Source organism: Salvelinus alpinus, chromosome 10, assembly GCF_045679555.1.
Source record: "Salvelinus alpinus chromosome 10, SLU_Salpinus.1, whole genome shotgun sequence".
Classification (NCBI taxonomy): Eukaryota; Metazoa; Chordata; class Actinopteri; order Salmoniformes; family Salmonidae; genus Salvelinus; species Salvelinus alpinus.
In genome coordinates this window covers 54,664,814-54,681,768 of record NC_092095.1, presented here as the reverse complement: position 1 = coordinate 54,681,768, position 16,955 = coordinate 54,664,814, and the positions used below count along the sequence as shown (strand labels likewise).

At 42.7% G+C, this 16,955-nt stretch overlaps 1 protein-coding gene across 4 annotated transcripts in view; it reads right to left on the bottom strand.

The window, feature by feature from the left end:
* Positions 1-174: 174 nt before the first annotated feature.
* LOC139532258 (sodium-driven chloride bicarbonate exchanger-like) overlaps positions 175-16,955 on the bottom strand; it is a 45,895-nt gene continuing 29,114 nt past the window's right edge. For 3 of the 4 annotated variants that reach the window (XM_071329647.1, XM_071329646.1, XM_071329649.1), the window contains 17 exons: positions 16,497-16,654; positions 16,216-16,303; positions 15,939-16,085; positions 15,422-15,516; positions 13,907-14,081; positions 13,419-13,552; positions 10,285-10,530; positions 8,302-8,407; positions 6,225-6,386; positions 5,575-5,688; positions 5,286-5,447; positions 4,653-4,904; positions 4,261-4,503; positions 3,879-4,004; positions 3,672-3,739; positions 3,261-3,374; positions 175-2,341 (listed from right to left, as the gene is read on the bottom strand). In XM_071329647.1, coding sequence (XP_071185748.1) covers positions 2,281-2,341; positions 3,261-3,374; positions 3,672-3,739; positions 3,879-4,004; positions 4,261-4,503; positions 4,653-4,904; positions 5,286-5,447; positions 5,575-5,688; positions 6,225-6,386; positions 8,302-8,407; positions 10,285-10,530; positions 13,419-13,552; positions 13,907-14,081; positions 15,422-15,516; positions 15,939-16,085; positions 16,216-16,303; positions 16,497-16,654 — 2,451 coding nt within the window. In that variant the 3' untranslated portion in view covers positions 175-2,280. Of the gene's footprint in view, positions 2,342-2,942; positions 2,981-3,260; positions 3,375-3,671; positions 3,740-3,878; positions 4,005-4,260; positions 4,504-4,652; positions 4,905-5,285; positions 5,448-5,574; positions 5,689-6,224; positions 6,387-8,301; positions 8,408-10,284; positions 10,531-13,418; positions 13,553-13,906; positions 14,082-15,421; positions 15,517-15,938; positions 16,086-16,215; positions 16,304-16,496; positions 16,655-16,955 lie in introns of all 4 variants that reach the window. The other variant, XM_071329648.1, reaches the window with a different exon arrangement.

Genomic DNA, 16,955 nt, shown 5'->3' with positions numbered 1-16,955 from the left:
TAGACTGTGGAGAGCACTGTATATGAGGCAAGTTATTGGAGCAGATTAAAAGGAGGTAATGTCATTGGCGATTTGGTTTTGAACTGTGATGTGTTAGGGGTTAATGAGTGTTGGTATCATTTCATCTCGGAACAGAAGTTGATGGCCAAGAGATGAACGTTCACCAAATGAAAGGATGTTTCAGTCACTTTATTGTTTCGTACATTTCTCTTTCGCTCGTATAACAAATCACATTTATAATAGAACAACAAATATCTGAATTGGTCATTTTACACAGATGAGTCGATAAATTCTTAAACATCAACTTGTCTTCAGCTATCAATACTACATTTTAAGGCAGATTTCTACAAGTGGCCAAAATTTGATATTGACTCGTTATTATTTCTCTAATAAGTAAAGTCCATCACAACACAGTACAATGGGATAGACGTCGACAACATAAAAATCACAAGTTTTCGGTTACCCCAATTCAACGTTTTTAGTAACATATTAGTAACATTTTACACATGAATAAAATATACTATGTATTAAACATCGTTAAGAGTCTTCACTTTATTACATTTTGCCCTTTCTCACAAAGCTATTATTGCATTTCTATCAATTAACCACAACATCCTGTAGAAAGACACCGCTAAGTTTGAGTCACCTTTGTGCAGGTGTTTAAATACAGTTACTGGTAGTTCAGAATCCGAACACAACATCACTTTGTAGGTGTCAAACAAACTGGAATGCAGGAGAAGATATCACGTAACGTACCGACAGGGTGACTGGAACATTATGCCGGTAAAACACATTTGTATGCCCGTGGAACACACATGTACACGTACAGTGCCTTCAGAAAGTATTCACACCCCTTGACTTTTTCCACATTTTGTGTTACAAAGTGGGATTAAAATTGATTCAATTATATTTTTTTTTGTCAAAGAGCTACACAAAATAAAATTCTAACATCTGTAAAAATGAAAAGAAAACGAATATATCTTGATTAGATAAGTATTCAACTCCCTGAGTCAATACATTTGAGCTTTTCATTTGAATGAATTTGTTAATTTAAAAAAACATAATTCCACTAACATTATGGGGTATTGTGTGTAGGCCAGTGACAAAAAAATCGAAATTTTATTAATTTTAAATTCGGGCTGAAACAACAAAATGTGGGAAAAGTCAAGCAGTGTGAATACTTTCTGAAGGCACTGTATCTCTACACGGTCATCTAAAGACTTCAAAGACAATTTGATAGTTAAAACCAGAGATCCTATAAATTACTACATGATGTTCTTTGTAAGTCTATGGTTAAAACCCTATAGGAATCACATTCCCAATAGGTATAGAATGGCAGGGCTATGCTGCTATGCTAACTGGAATGTAATGGTCCCCAATGCCTGAAATATAACACTGACCTACCTCCACACTGTACTGGAGAAAAACATACTATCAACAAATCTAAAGGGAAATGTCAGCGAAAATTTTACAAATGAGCTTTCAAGAAAAAAAATTGTACATTTAACACTTTAATTTGATACATATACAGTACACTGTTTTCGTATCGTTAAGTGCACAGACCCGATAATGATGTCAAATGACAAAACAAAACACACATTGCTTATTCCATGAACAAGATTTTCATTGTATATTGTAATAGATTTTTTTTTTAAGGATTACTATGTTGAAAAAATAGAAAAAAACATACAAAATACAAACGATTCCGTTAAAAAGTAAAGTTTCTTTAAAAACCATTTGGTTGATACAGATGTAGGATCTTAATTTGATCACCCTGTTGCAGAAATACTTGTAAAACATGTAGTGTATTTACAGTTTAAAAAGGCTTCTGAAGTTTTGTAATTTTCACCAAAAAATTTCAGACTTGATTTTACCTTATGAAAATATGTTCAGCCCTTACAAAAATGTCCATTAATTATAATCCACACATTTCATGTTACTTCAGGATAATATTCCTGCTGTAGAAAACTTGCTCAAATTAAGATCCTACATCTGTAATAAATTGGCCCACGGGTAGATACACATAATAATATGAATTCCTTGCTTCCTCTGTTGCTGGTATCACCATACATTGACATACATAGAAAATAATCACAGTAAATGTTTGTTGGTTCCTCCATAGGGTAACACTGTTTCTAAAAGATTTACATGAGTTGCACACACACACACACACACACAGTCTTACATGACGAGAACGCATGGTGCAGCACAGTTCAGAGGTGGTCGAGTGTGGCACGTCAGGAGTTATTTTCCACAGAACGGTGACGAAGCCGGTATGGATCACAAACTCGTCTCCCTGTCCAACTTTGAGTCCTTCCTCTTATGTCTTCTCTCGCAACCGCTGGAAAACAAAAGGCCACGTGTCACAAACAACATTAGAGGAGACACTACATACAGTATACCACTGAACTGACCAGCTGGATGGCATTGTGTATTGGAGCCCTGCATGGCAGAAGTGTCACGCAATCCATTGACTTGGGGTGATATTACCATCATGCATAACCACCCTAAACATGCAGTTGTCCAGAGGCAAACCACACCAGAGCATGCTGTGTGTGTGTGTGCGTGCGTGCGTGCGTGCGTGCGTGCGTGCGTGCGTGCGTGTCTCCACCATACGCATGCATTCACATTCCCCAAACCAGTGAGCATGAAACATTCAAAACAAAGAGACACCTTGGGACATTTGTTGACAACTGAGTGCCAGCTTTGAGTTGGTGTTTTTTTTACTGTGTATCTTTATGGGTCAAGAGATAACAGGTCGCTCCAGGGCACTTAAGACTGAAGTCCCACACTCAAAGTAAGGGAACACTTGCACGACAAAGACCATTCACGTTCATGTTGTCACCTCCACATCATAAACTGCACGTTGGTTCTAGAAAACTGCAACGGGGTTTGTAACAAGATATGTAACACCATGCCACTGAGGATTGGGAGTCACTTGCCTTTAGGATATGAGCTTCTGAGAGGTTAGGAAGGGGAGCTTATGATGGGAATGGAATGAGAAAGGATAGGAGTCAAGATAGAAGTTAATGAACATCTATATCTCTACAACGAAGGGCAGGACAAAATCCACCTTCTGATCTCTACATTAATATCCACATGAAATATGTTTTACAGTATTCACACCATGAACAATAGAAAACAGGAAAGCAGTTGATTGGACAGGTAAATGGCTTGCGGCTAATATACAGGTCTAATAAATAGATTAAATGGCATTTTTGCTGAAAGGTTTGTATTGATTGGTTGGTGGACATTCCAACCTTTTGGAGCTTGGATCCTTCTTGGAGCTGTCACTGGGACTAATACTATTCCACACGTTCCCGAAGGAGCCTTTGGACATCTCGTCAGAAATGTTCACCGTCGCGGGATCGCTCCTACAATAACACAAAACCAAGTACGCTCTGTCAGTCACTGCATGTTCTCATGGTCAAGACATCCTCTGACATGTTTTGATGATTAGGCCCCGATCTTGAATTAGCTGAAATCATGTTTTCTGTTGCTGCCACTAAAGAAAGTGTGGTTGTGCCGCGGTATTGGCAGAACAATTGACACAACTCATGCGCAACATGGCCCTCTATAGTTAGTCACCAAAACCTGTACCGGTTGGTTTTTCTTTTTTAACTAACCTTTTAGTGCCCACAGTCTCTGGATGTTTTGTTAGTTGGACTTACTTGTAATTTCCTTCCAGTGGCAAAGTGACTATCCCCTCCTCCTCATCCACTATAATACTGGGCTCCTCCTGGAGAGAGAGAAATCAAGAAAGTGACTGTTAAAAATCACACACTATTGCACCACAAGCCCAGATGACTGATAGAGTCATACTGTGCTAACATAGCTGTATGGCTTCAATATGTTTAAGAGACCCAAGTACTGTATACCTCTTCTTCTTCTCCTTCCTCTAGTTTCTTCTTCTTCCACTCAGGCATCAGGTCGTCCAGCCAGCTCAGCTCCTTCTTGGTGAACATGAAGTCCAGAAGCTTACGGATGAACACCAGAGCCAACACCTAGAGGAGAGAAGCAATCCTCCTCACATTCTCCTCCTGTCAACTAAGTGTGGTGAATGACATCGACACGTGCTGTACCTACCGTACGTAAAGCTTAAGGTGAACACCGAATTAAATATAAAAGCGAAATAAATGCCAACTTACTCAGACATGACATCTCTTTCTCAATCTCTCTCTCGTGCACGCACACAGACCCCCCCCAGCAACACGCCCACCCTACACACCCAAACACAACCCCACCCTCCACACACGTTACCATCATGGGGAAGACGATGGCATAATTTGAGGTCTTGATGACCCACAGCAGGACCAGGCAGCTGAGCTGGATGATGGTGAAGAGGTGGACCTTCCTCAGGGGGACGTGTCTCAGGTAGATGAAGTCTGGCTGGTGCTTGGCCGGCATGCCAAACAGCTTGAGACGGTCAAAGAACTGGATACCTCTCAGTGAGGACGCTCCCATGTACAAGAACACTCCATACAGTACAGGCATGGGGATAAACTGGAAACAGACAGCGCTCTATTTAGTCTTCAACAGTTATGTATGCGTGGGACTATGCACATGCACTTGTGTGTGTGACTGTGCTAAAGTGTGTGTTTGTTGTAATTGATCTCATGTATATCTGAGGTCTGACCTCGGACCTCCCTCACCTTGAGGACAGAGGTCATGAACACGGAGCAGCCCATGAGTAGGAAGATCATGAGGCCGGTGAAGCGCTGCTCTCTGATCCCCAGGAACTTGGGCTGTTCCCCGGGGGCCGAGCACTCTGACTCCAGCTTCAGGCTGTTGACGTGGGAGATGGAGAGCACGGTGGCTGCCACGAACCAGGGCAGGCCCATCACAGAACACACCCCCAGCATCACCCCCACCACAAACAGGTCCAGGTGGTAGCCACAGCCCTTCTGTTGATGGGATCCAGAGATGTGGGGTTATAGCATCCATACAGCAGAGATACAGGCAGTATACATAGTCTATGATACATTAACAACAAGGAGATATACTGTATACTGTTCAGATCTTTAGTTATGGAGAAATGAGGAACAGTATGCAAGGCTTTAGTTGAAATGGCAGCCATAGCCAAATGGGACAGAAATTATATAGTCCCCAAAAAATGTTTGGTCAAAACCCAAAAATAGAAATCAGCTTTTAGGGCTTAGACTGTTAATTATATTGTAATAATGATCTGTTACATTTTCAATTTCACACTTTAGCTGTGATCATTTTTAACATCATATAGCAGTAGAATCTGACACAGTAGAATGACATGAATTGGCAGCCATTACCTTCAGTTTGTGCTCCTTCCTGTTGATGATAACAGCAGTGATCTGTTGGTCCATGAAGATGAGGATGGTGCAGAGCAGCGCAGGGAGGACCGCGATTATAGTGGTCCACCACGGGTTGCGTCCTATTGGGTTCACTATCCAACCACGGTCGTCTCTGGTTGGCTGTGGGAGGGAGTGAACATGATCCGTGTGTGTGTATGTGTATGTGTATGTGTGTGTGTGTGTGTGTGTGTGTGTGTGTGTGTGTGTGTGTGTGTGTGTGTGTGTGTGTGTGTGTATGTGTACTCACCTTGAACTTGTTGGGGACCTGCAGTTTGGGTGAGGGGATTCCCAGGGCATAGTCCACTAGGACCATGGTGAGGATGGTGATGAAAACAGCAAAGTCGCTGATCTGGGCCCTCACCTGAAGAGCAAGAGAAACTCACAGTCAAACTAGGAACTGAGCTTATGGTGAATCTCCTAGTGCTCGGTGTCATTTGAATACAAGTGAATTGTCTGCAACGTCTTCACTTGTCTGCTTGGCGGCACGGTGTATCACATCCATCTTGTTCAGGTCGTTGTTGTAAAAGACAATGTGTTCTCAATGACTTACCTGGTTAAATAAAGGCAAATAATCATAATAATAACAATAATAATAAAGTGCAATAAGTGTAGGGATCTCAGACGCCACAAGGGGGCATCAGTATACCGGAAAATCCATTCTTACTCCCGCAGCACACAACAGCACTCATTGCCATATGATTGAAACAGAATGGGTAGATTATCATATTATTTCATACAATGAGGCACCAGTAGGCGGTTGAACACTGATACATCCACCAAAGTCGGAGAGATTAAGGGACAAGCGTCAATCAATCAAATATAATTGAAATCCCTGCGCATGTGGCTACCGGTCCACATTCCTTGCACTCAGGAAGCATGAGGTGTAGATGGACGTGCCTTGGTGGGGAAGTAGCGGCTGGTCTTGAACTCCTTGAGGAAAGCGGACATGAAGACAGTAGAGAAGAAGAGGACCACGGACCAGAAGAGGACGTCAGGAATGTAGGGTCCGTGGGGGCCACAGGCACTGCCCTCAAACTCCCCCCGGAACACAGAGCACTCCTACAACAGGAAGATACAGAGAGAGACCTGAGTGGAACCCCGTACCCCATATATTTCCTATGAAGTTAAACAGGATAGACTGGCCATCTTGCCTACTACATACTAAAGCTACCTACTGTGTACTAACAGTACTACATACGATTTAGAACGTGCTGTTTAGTAAAAATGTAGGCTATTCAGTAAGCAACAAATATCAACATACTACTCATCCACACTGAGAAAGCGTCATCTAATGCACAATCGCACTTGTTCCCCACTATTTGTTTATGTTTGCAGAGCGCATCACCTATTCTGATTATCAGCTGTTGTCAAACACACGTGGGTGTGAAAAGACGATTCTCTTCCTCAATAGTGTTGCAGCAAACTGAGTATGACATCCTGGCATTTAAAGCATACACCTTTCTTTTTTTTTTTACATTTCACATACAATAAAACTTTATATTTTCGCATACCCAAAAAGCCTGCTATTTAGAAAGCAAGTATGAGTATTTGGACACGGCCACTGTAAGGCACGAGTTACCTAGATAGGAAAGATAATAAGACCCAGTCGAAGTTAGCCTCTGGTCCCAGATCTGTTTGCACTTTGTACAGCCAACTCTTACTGTATGGTTGCCACAACCATAGGCTTTACACACTTAACAGATCTGGAACCAGGCTATTTGGAAATGCATTGGCACACTCAACGTTAGATCAAATGTTTGTACATATAATCTGTAGTACTCTACCACTGACATTTCATAGGAATGGCTCCACTATAAATACATTTCATGTCCTCTATGCACTGATTTGGACAGAATCAAAGGGCATGAGTGACTGGCCAATGCTGAACCATGTCTGTGTGAACCCAGTCATTCATACATGCACGCATGCACTTTGGATTGCAGTCACATAGTGTGTGTGTGTGTGTGTGTGTGTGTGTGTGTGTGTGTGTGTGTGTGTGTGTGTGTGTGTGTGTGTGTGTGTGTGTGTGTGTGTGTGTGTGTGTGTGCGTGCATGTGTGCGTGACAGGCTCCATGCAGGTGTGCATACAGTATGTGCATGCATGTGTGTGTGCATACGTGGGAGTGAGATTGACACACTAAGCCTTCAGAAGTGTGACAGAGTCACAGTGAACACTTAAAGAACGCTCTATGGTGACTGTGCGTGGTTAAATCCTGTTGAAATCCTGCCTACGTGTCTTTAATCCTGACACTGTTCTGTTCCCTCTGGGGAAACACATTGTACCACCAAGAGACAATGTCTATCCCTATAGCCACCATGAAAAATACACTATATTTATACAATATAATATTTGTAGCAATTTGCTGATGAGTGATGTTTTAGAAGTAATTGAGTAAAGATTGTTAGTTTTTTATTTATGTAACCTTTATTTAACTAGGCAAGTCAGTTAAGAACAAATTCTTATTTACAATGACAGCCTATCAAAAGGCAAAAGACCTCCTGCGGGCACTGGAATTACAAATAAAAAATTGAATTAAAATATAGGACAAAACACACATCCCGACAAGAGAGACACCACAACACTACATAGAGACCTAGGTCAACAACATAGCATGGCAGCAACACATGACAACACAGCATGGTAGCAACACAACATGACAACAACATGGTAGCAACACAACATGGTAGCAGCACAAAACATGGTACAAACATTATTGGGCACAGACAACAGCACAAAGGGCAAGAAGGTAGAGACAACAATCATGTCTCAATATTACTTCAGGGGGTGGTTATTGGTCAATAGTCCCCCATGGTGCCTGACCCTGCACTGTAATACTCCTGACCTCTAGAAGTTCATGTGATGATTGCACAGTGCGGCTGGTGCTCCGCTACAGAAGGAGGTAGTCCTTACAGAGCATGGCTTAATCCCCCTGAACCCAAGATCAGGGCTTTTAGGCTTCAAACCCCTCTTTACCTTGACCTCCATGCTGGTCCAGTTGACCTCTGATGCAGTGATGTTCCTGTCCTCCCAGTACCTCAGAGTGGAGTTGCTGGGATCCTTTGGCTCCACACACGCACACCTGCCAGAGCACAACACACATATGCATGGGTACACACACACACACACGAGTAAACACACACACACATAAATAGTCACACACAAGTACACACACACGTGCACGAGTAAACACATACACACACACTCGTCATGTTCCAGCCTTAGTCTAAACATGTCAACACATCTGTGTCCTCTACTATATGAGTTGTTCCACCGCAAAAAGCGCAAGAAAGAGGATTTGGATTGTTCTGAAATCCTTTCTGTAGTTAGAAACGGATAAGATTAGAGTTCCTGAAAAATATATTTTGTTGAAATATAGATTTCTGAGAAATTAAAGGATTGCACCCAAATTGGCCATTTTAATTTTTAGGATTTATATGAGCAAAAGCAATTGGTTGTCTACCTAAAGTAGCAAAGAAAATGTTGTGATCCATTTAATAAACACAAGAGACCAGCAAAATGGATAAAAGGGTGTGGTGGCAGTAGCAGGAACAGCGGCATCTAGTGGCCAAAACTTGGTACCTTCACATTAATTTATGATACAGAATACAAGTGACTTCGATGGCTAATTTCTCTGAACAGGGGGGGAAAAAACATCACAAGATTCACAGGGAATACATTACAAAGGATGAAGATGCAATACTCCAAGCAGCAGCTCCGTACTACGTGCCAGACATAGAGAACTGATACTGTATACTGGTTGTTGGGGTGGGATGTGGTGGTTCAGTGGGTGGTTTTCATCGGATTCCTCAAGTCTTACTCATTGTTATGAAAAATGATGGTCCAAATCGGATGTTAGGTACTATATTTGTTTAAGATTATATGAACCCTATAAATTAAAACAGCCAATTTGGGTGACATCAATTTAATTTCTCAGAGATCAAATTATATTTCAACAAAATAACGTTTCAGGGTCCTAATCTTATCTGTTTCTAACTACAGAAAGGATTTCAGAACAATCTGAGATGGCGGGTGACATGGCTTCACGAAATGACATAGAATGACCCATAAAGATTCATCTCGATGACGTCACCAATGTACGGAAAACATTAACTTGACCGTACATTACATCGACTTGGAACGATTACATAATGTATTAATGTACGTCCCTGAGTTTACACATGGGATTATTCAGCATACTGCAATAATCTTGGAGCATTACCGAAAAACTGGATAAACTTCCCATATTGCCCATCTGTGCTTTGATGATGTAGCTAGCTAACACTAAAACTATGTGTACAGGACTCTGGTATACTGTCTGTGTTTTGGCCCCAAAAAACTGTTTTCCACCTGCAGTATTGTAAGTGGACTACTACTTACACTTAAGAATGCTGCTTAAACAAAGAGGTCAGATTTACTCCTACCACTCCTACTAGTTCCACTTAAGAGTAGCGGTAGTTAGTGGAGTACTGGTTCCATTAACGAGTACACTCTTAGAAAAAAGGGTGTACTCATTTTTGGAAAACAGTTTTTTGAAACCAAAACACAGACAGTATACCAGAGTCCTGTACACATAGTTTTAGTGTTAGCTAGCTACATCATCAAAGCACTCTGTGGGAAGGGTTCTACATGGAACCCAAAATAGTTCTACCTGGAAACAACAGGGTTCAACCTGGAACAAACAACGGTTCTTCAAAGGGTTCTCCCATTGGGACACCCGAAGAACCCTTTTAGGTTCTAGATAGCACCTTTTTTTCTAAGAGTATACTACAAGTTAAGAATACTAGTTTAATTTGTTGGCAGTTAAAGGAGTACTACTTCCCCCTATGAGTACTACAGTTAAGTTTACTAGTTGCACTTGCAAGTACTGGTAGTTAGAGGAATACCAGGTCCACTTATGACTATTTGATCCACTTACGAGTATTAGTTCCACTAACTAATACTATTTCCATGACTTACGAGTACTGGGTGAGTTTCTGCAGGTTGTTGTTCATGTTGATGGGGTAGTGTTCCCCCAGGTGGATGAGTTTCTCCAGGGCCTCGTAGATGAAGATGATGCAGATGAGCGAAGCGAAGGCCTCCTCTGTGAAGCGGGTGATGTAACAGACCAGGGAGCTAGCGTCTGTAGCCACCAGGACCAGGCAGAGGAACGCCGTCCACAGGCCGATACAGGCCCTCAGGGAGAGGTAGGACAGGTCATAGTCCCTGTGGACAAAAACATGCACACACACACACACGTGTAACTGGTGGGATGCGAACCCCCATCTCCCACTCGGGAGGCCAACGTCTTAACCATTAGACCAAAAGGACATTCCTTCTTGGGCCGAGGTTGTCACCGATTTTTACATGAGCGCACACATACACGGACACACACACACATGCATGCGCACACACACACACAATATGTGACTGCAATGCAAAGTGCGAGCGTGCATGAATGACTTGGTTCAGAGAGACATGATTCAGCATAAGCCAGTCACTCATGCACGCACTTTGATTCTGTCCAAATCTTTGCATAGTGGAAATGGAGTCACTAAAATTAAATATATTTATAGTGGAGCAGTCAATATGTCAGTGATACAGTACTACTTAACATTATCTGCCAATATATTTCCAATTAGCCTGGTCCCAGATTTGTTCGCATATATACAGTTGAAGTCGGAAGTTTACATACACCTTAGCCAAATACATTTAAACTCAGTTTTTCACAATTCCTGACATTTAATCAGAGTAAAAATTCCCTGTGTTAGGTCAGTTAGGATCAACACCTATTTGAGTATTTGATAGCATTGCCTTTAAATCGTTTAACTTGGGTCAAACATTTCAGGTAGCCTTCCACAAGCTTCCCACAATAAGTTGGGTGAATTTTGGCCCATTCCTCCTGACAGAGCTGGTGTAACTGAGTCAGGATTGTAGGCCTCCTTGATCGCACACACTTTTTCAGTTCTGCCCACATATTTTCTATAGGACTGAGGTCAAGGCTTTGTGATGGCCCCTCCAATACCTTAACTTTGTTGTCCTTAAGCCATTTTGCCACAACTTTGGAAGTATGCTTGGGGTCATTGTCCATTTGGAAGACCCATTTGCGACCAAGCTTTAACTTCCTGACTGATGTCTTGAGATGTTGCTTCAATATATCCACATAATTTTCCTTCCTCAGGATGCCATCTATTTTGTGCAGTGCACCAGTCCCTCCTGCAGCAAAGCACGCCCACAACATGATGCTGCCACCCCCGTGCTTCACGGTTGGGATGGTGTTCTTCGGCTTGCAAGCTTCCCCCTTTTTCCTCCAAACATAACGATGGTCATTATGGCCAAACAGTTCTATTTTTGTTTCATCAGACCAGAGGTGTAACGAACGTCTACTTCGTCCTCCTCCTCAGACGAGGAGAGGCGAGAAGGATCAGATGACCAATATGCAGCGTGGTAATTTGACATAACGATGTTTATTAAAGAATAAAGACGAACACGAAAAACACTTGAGAATTTACAAAATAAAAAACGGAGTCAACAGACCTGAACAAACGAACTTACATAACACGAAGAACGCACGAACAGGAAAATAGACTACACAAAAACCGAACGAACAAACGAAACAGTCCCATGTGGTGCAAACAGACACAGACACGGAAGACAACCACCCACAACAAACAATGTGAAACAACCTACCTTAATATGGTTCTCAATCAGAGGAAACGTAAACCACCTGCCTCTAATTGAGAACCATATCAGGTAACCCATTAACCAACATAGATACACATAACATATAATGCCCACCCCAACTCACGCCCTGACCGACTAAACACATACAAAACAACAGAAAACAAGTCAGGAACGTGACAAGAGGACATTTCTACAAAAAGTACGATCTTTGTCTCCATGTGCAGTTGCAAACAGTAGTCTGGCTTTTATATGGCGGTTTTGGAGCAGTGGCTTCTTCCTTGCTGAGCGGCCTTTCAGGTTATGTCGATATAGGACTCGTTTTACTGTGGATATAGATACTTTGTACCTGTTTCCTCCAGCATCTTCACAAGGTCCTTTGCTGTTGTTCTGGGATTGATTTTCACTTTTCGCACCAAAGTACGTTCATGTCTAGGAGACAGAACGTGTCTCCTTCCTGAGCGGTATGACGGCTGCGTGGTCCCATGGTGTTTATACTTGCATACTATTGTTTGTACAGATGAACGTGGTACCTTCAGGCATTTGGAAATTGCTCCCAAGGATGAACCAGACTTGTGGAGGTCTACAATTGTTTTTCTGAGGTCTTGGCTGATTTCTTTTGATTTTCCCATGATGTCAAGCAAAGAGGCACTGAGTTTGAAGGTAGGCCTTGAAATACATCCACAGGTACACCTCCAATTGACTCAAATTATGTCAATTAGCCTATCAGAAGCTTCTAAAGCCATGACATCATTTTCTGGAATTTTCCAAGCTGTTTAAAGGCACAGTCCACTTAGTGTAAGTAAACTTCTGACCCACTGGAATTGTGGTACAGTGAATTATAAGTGAAATAATCTGTCTGTAAACAATTGTTGGTAAAATGACTTGTGTCATGCACAAAGTAGATGTCCTAACCTACTTGCCAAAACTATAGTTTGTTAACAAGAAATTTGTGGAGTGGTTGAAAAACGGGTTGAAAAACGAGTTTTAATGACTCCAACCTAAGTGTATGTAAACTTCCGACTTCAACTGTAGCCATAGTTATAGTCCCTGTGGACAAACACACACGTGTAACTGGTGGGATGTGAACCCTCATCTCCCACTCGGAAGACCAACGTCTTAACTATTAGACCAAAAGGAAATTTCTTCTTGGGCCGAGGTTGTCACCGATTTTCACACGAGCGACACACACACGGACACACACACACACACACACACACACACACACACACACACACACACACACACACACACACACACACACACACACACACGCACACACGCACACACGCACACACAAACACAGACAGCCTTAGAAAACCCCATATACTTAAAGTCTTCCTGAATGCCAGGAACAATGTACTGTAGCCATGTCACAGTGATGAGAGCACCTAAGACAATGTGACAATGTATCTGAAATGGGGCAAACTCACTTGCAGAATTTGAAGAGAATCTTCTCAAAGACTAGAACAGGGCCTGTGCTGCCTAGGATGGTGAGAGGCTGCCCAGCGAACAGGGAGTAGGCTATCCCCGTCATGGAGGCTCCGAACAGCGACTCAATTGCACTCTGGCCAAAAGGGGAAGTGACAGTAATGGGTTAATGGACGACAGGTTACATAGCACTTTCATAATAACTACACTGTCTGTGCAGTCTTTATTTGTTGAACATGGGTGTCTACTAAGGGATACGGCAACCAAAACCTAGCTATTCGTTTAGTTCAGCTTCATCAGGACACCATCGTGCTTACCTAACGTGTGAATATAAAAGTGCTTTATTGTTGTGCATTACTCCATCAGAAATCCCAGCGAACACGTGAAGTAGGCCTTCAGAAAGCCAGACTGTTCTCCTGCCATTCGTGATAACATGTTGTTAACGCAGCAAAGCCAACGCGTGTCATGTGGTATGAGCGGTGTGTCTTACTATGCGTCCCTCGGTGGCTTCCCCCAGCAGTCCTCCGAAGGTGATGACAGGAGACATGCAGGCACAGTAGAGGAAAAGGAAGGAGGCCAGACACTGCAGGCTCAAAGCGTCCGTGTAGTCAGATAGGTAGTGGGGCGCCTTGCGCTTGATGTCCATGAAGAACCCTCCAAAGAACCTGGAAATCACACACACATTAGCGGATGTACACGAGCACACACACACCACCTTAGTGAACCAGCATCAAATACCATATGAAGTAAAAGGAGTCATATGTGTTCCCTTTCATTTTTCAGTTTCAATTAAAAAGTATGCACCATAGTGTGTTTTTAAATATTTTTTCCCCCTCACAGGCCACACACTAGGAGGAGAGAGGAAACATTCTGATGTTAGAGGAAGCACATGGCGACCTAGCCAGAGGCGGTTGCCGTGGTAACGGGGGGGGTGACTTTGAGTGGTATTTCAGCCGAGCGGGGATGGATGCTATGCTGTGGCCCTCCGGGAGATCATGGCTCATAGCAGAACTGGGCTGCAGGCCAATCTACTTTACACGTCAGGATGAGTTCCTCAGAGACCTACTGTAGCAGGGAGCATCCCTTACAACTACATCACTTAAAATCCCACGACATACAGTACCACTTACTACAACTGCACATAGCCTACTGCCTCCCTCTAAATATACTGTATCACACTACTGCAGCTTCCTCCTCGCTCTAGATACCCTCTACTACACTACTGTAGATACCCAGAACACATGACACCTGCAATAAAGTATTGTTAATAAAGTTGTAACACTGTAATGTGAGTGTCCATAAGTACTTATAAGCTACTAATAATTCATATACATTATTTTGCACTGTTAAGTATTTATTAGGCATTTTAAAAGATTAAGTAACACTTTATTTACAGGATCAAAATGCTTATGAGCGAATGCTGTAGGCTATTAACTATTGAACTAATTATCGCCTATTAAACAGATTCAGGTCAGCACTTAGTTAATGCACACTTAGTGCTCGTATTATAAGTGGACATGATTACATGACAAACTAATAATGGCTTAATAAAAGATTCAAATCAGCCCTTAGTTAATGCAGTTAGTCATTTGTATGTGGACGTCAAATTGTACAATGAAGCGTTACCAAAATAGCTAGAGTTTTTTCCCCAGTGTTGTCGAGCCACATTTTAATAAGTGATGCTGGTCTTATGTAGAAAAGTATGCATGGATGATTCTAAATGCATGTATCACACTGAATCAATCACAGCTCTTTTTGTGAACGCAGAGCTTGAGGAACGAGAGAGACCCATAAGGATGTGTGTTTTTTAAAGGATGGCTAGATGTACTGCTGGGGACAGGGAGAGCCGGAGAGGAGACAAACCGGGGACTGAAAGACAAAGAGGACCTTAGATGGTCCACAGTGCTGTAGATCATACTCACAGTTCTAGCCAGCCTAATCTCAGCCCAAACATGCACACCACTTCCCTTCAACTCACAACCACCACACACACACTCAAACCTACCTTCCTGTGCGCTGTAGCTCTGGGCCTCCATGGCCACCAGGTTCCTCTGCTTCTCCCAGATCTCCGTTGGGTAGAGGAGGGACCTTGCGCTTTTCCTGTGTGGTAAAGAATAGAGGTCAGAGGTCGGATGGAAAATAAATATTTATTTGCCAAAAATAGCTATATCATTTATTTTCAATGCATCTCCACTAGTAGGGATTGTCCTAAAATAGCCTGTCAGGAAAAACATTCCTTCCAACAACACAGGACTGCTTTTTTAAGGACAAGCAGTCTGGCACGTTCCAAAAACAGCTGATGATAGAAAAACAAAACAAATGGATTCAGAAGGGATTTAGAGTGTGTCCTTGGGGTACACCAGCAGTTAAATCCGAGTCAAATTCAGATAGGGTTTAGTCAGTGATGAAGTCGGAAACAAACTAAGAGATGATGGCATAGGGTCAGAGTCAAATATATATGCATCTCAAAATAAGTCTCTGGTTAGGGGTGATGGCATAGACACCACCAGGAAGAGGCTCACCTGAGAGGGCACGTTTTTGGGCGGCTCTATCCTGATGGAGGGGTCCCACTCCCCAGGTGGCAACACAGTCACCTGGTCCAGGAACTCATCGATGCCGGCCACCAGGTCGTTCCTGTCCTTGGCTTTATACGCCACGTCATGGAACACCTGGGAGGAGCAGAGAGGGAATGGGGTTAACCTGTATGCGTCATCATGAGCTGTTCTTAAACTTGGCTAACATAACCAAAGGCCACACAGGGAAAAGTGCACACAGGACTAATGCAACGTGGCTACTTACCTCGTCTGTCATCAGAGTTGCGATGGATCGGCCAATCTCATGGTACTGTGGTCCTTTTCCCAGAGGCCCCAGCAGAATGAACAGGAACCTGAGGGAGAACAGAGAGATAAGGTTTTAACCATTTTATTTTTTTTACCTTAAATAGAGTGCATCCACTCAGGAACTTACCCAATGCAAAAACACCTATCCCACTTTAGTTCCGAACACATACAATTCATAGTATTAACCGTAATCATCATTAACAACAATATTATAATAAAATGAGAGTGTGCGTGTCTGACCTGGTGGTGATGGGGACCTCAGCTAGGCCGTTGAGCAGCACGGCGGGACACAGGCGGACAAAGGCCACCACGGGCTGCTCCAAGAACTCTAGCTCCCCCACCAGGACGTTGGATGCCTCTGCACCGGGGGGAATCTTCTTCATGAAGTGGAGGTCAATCTACAGACAATAATCCTATTTAGCTAATAGGAGATAGGAAAATATGCTAAATAGGGTCGACTGAAATGAGGGCCAAGGGATCATGGATAGGCCCACTGAGAAATCTGTCATAAATAGGCTACCGCAGATGTCTGGCTAGATACTGGGTTGTGACTAGAATCAGTGGGTTTATTATTCATTGAGCTACAGAGAAATGGCTAAACGCTTTGAGTGGGTCACACAGCATAGGCACTGGTCTAACACATACTAACTGGTGGTTAGCATAGTCACAGTAATGTAGCTACTAGCTAATGTACTGCAT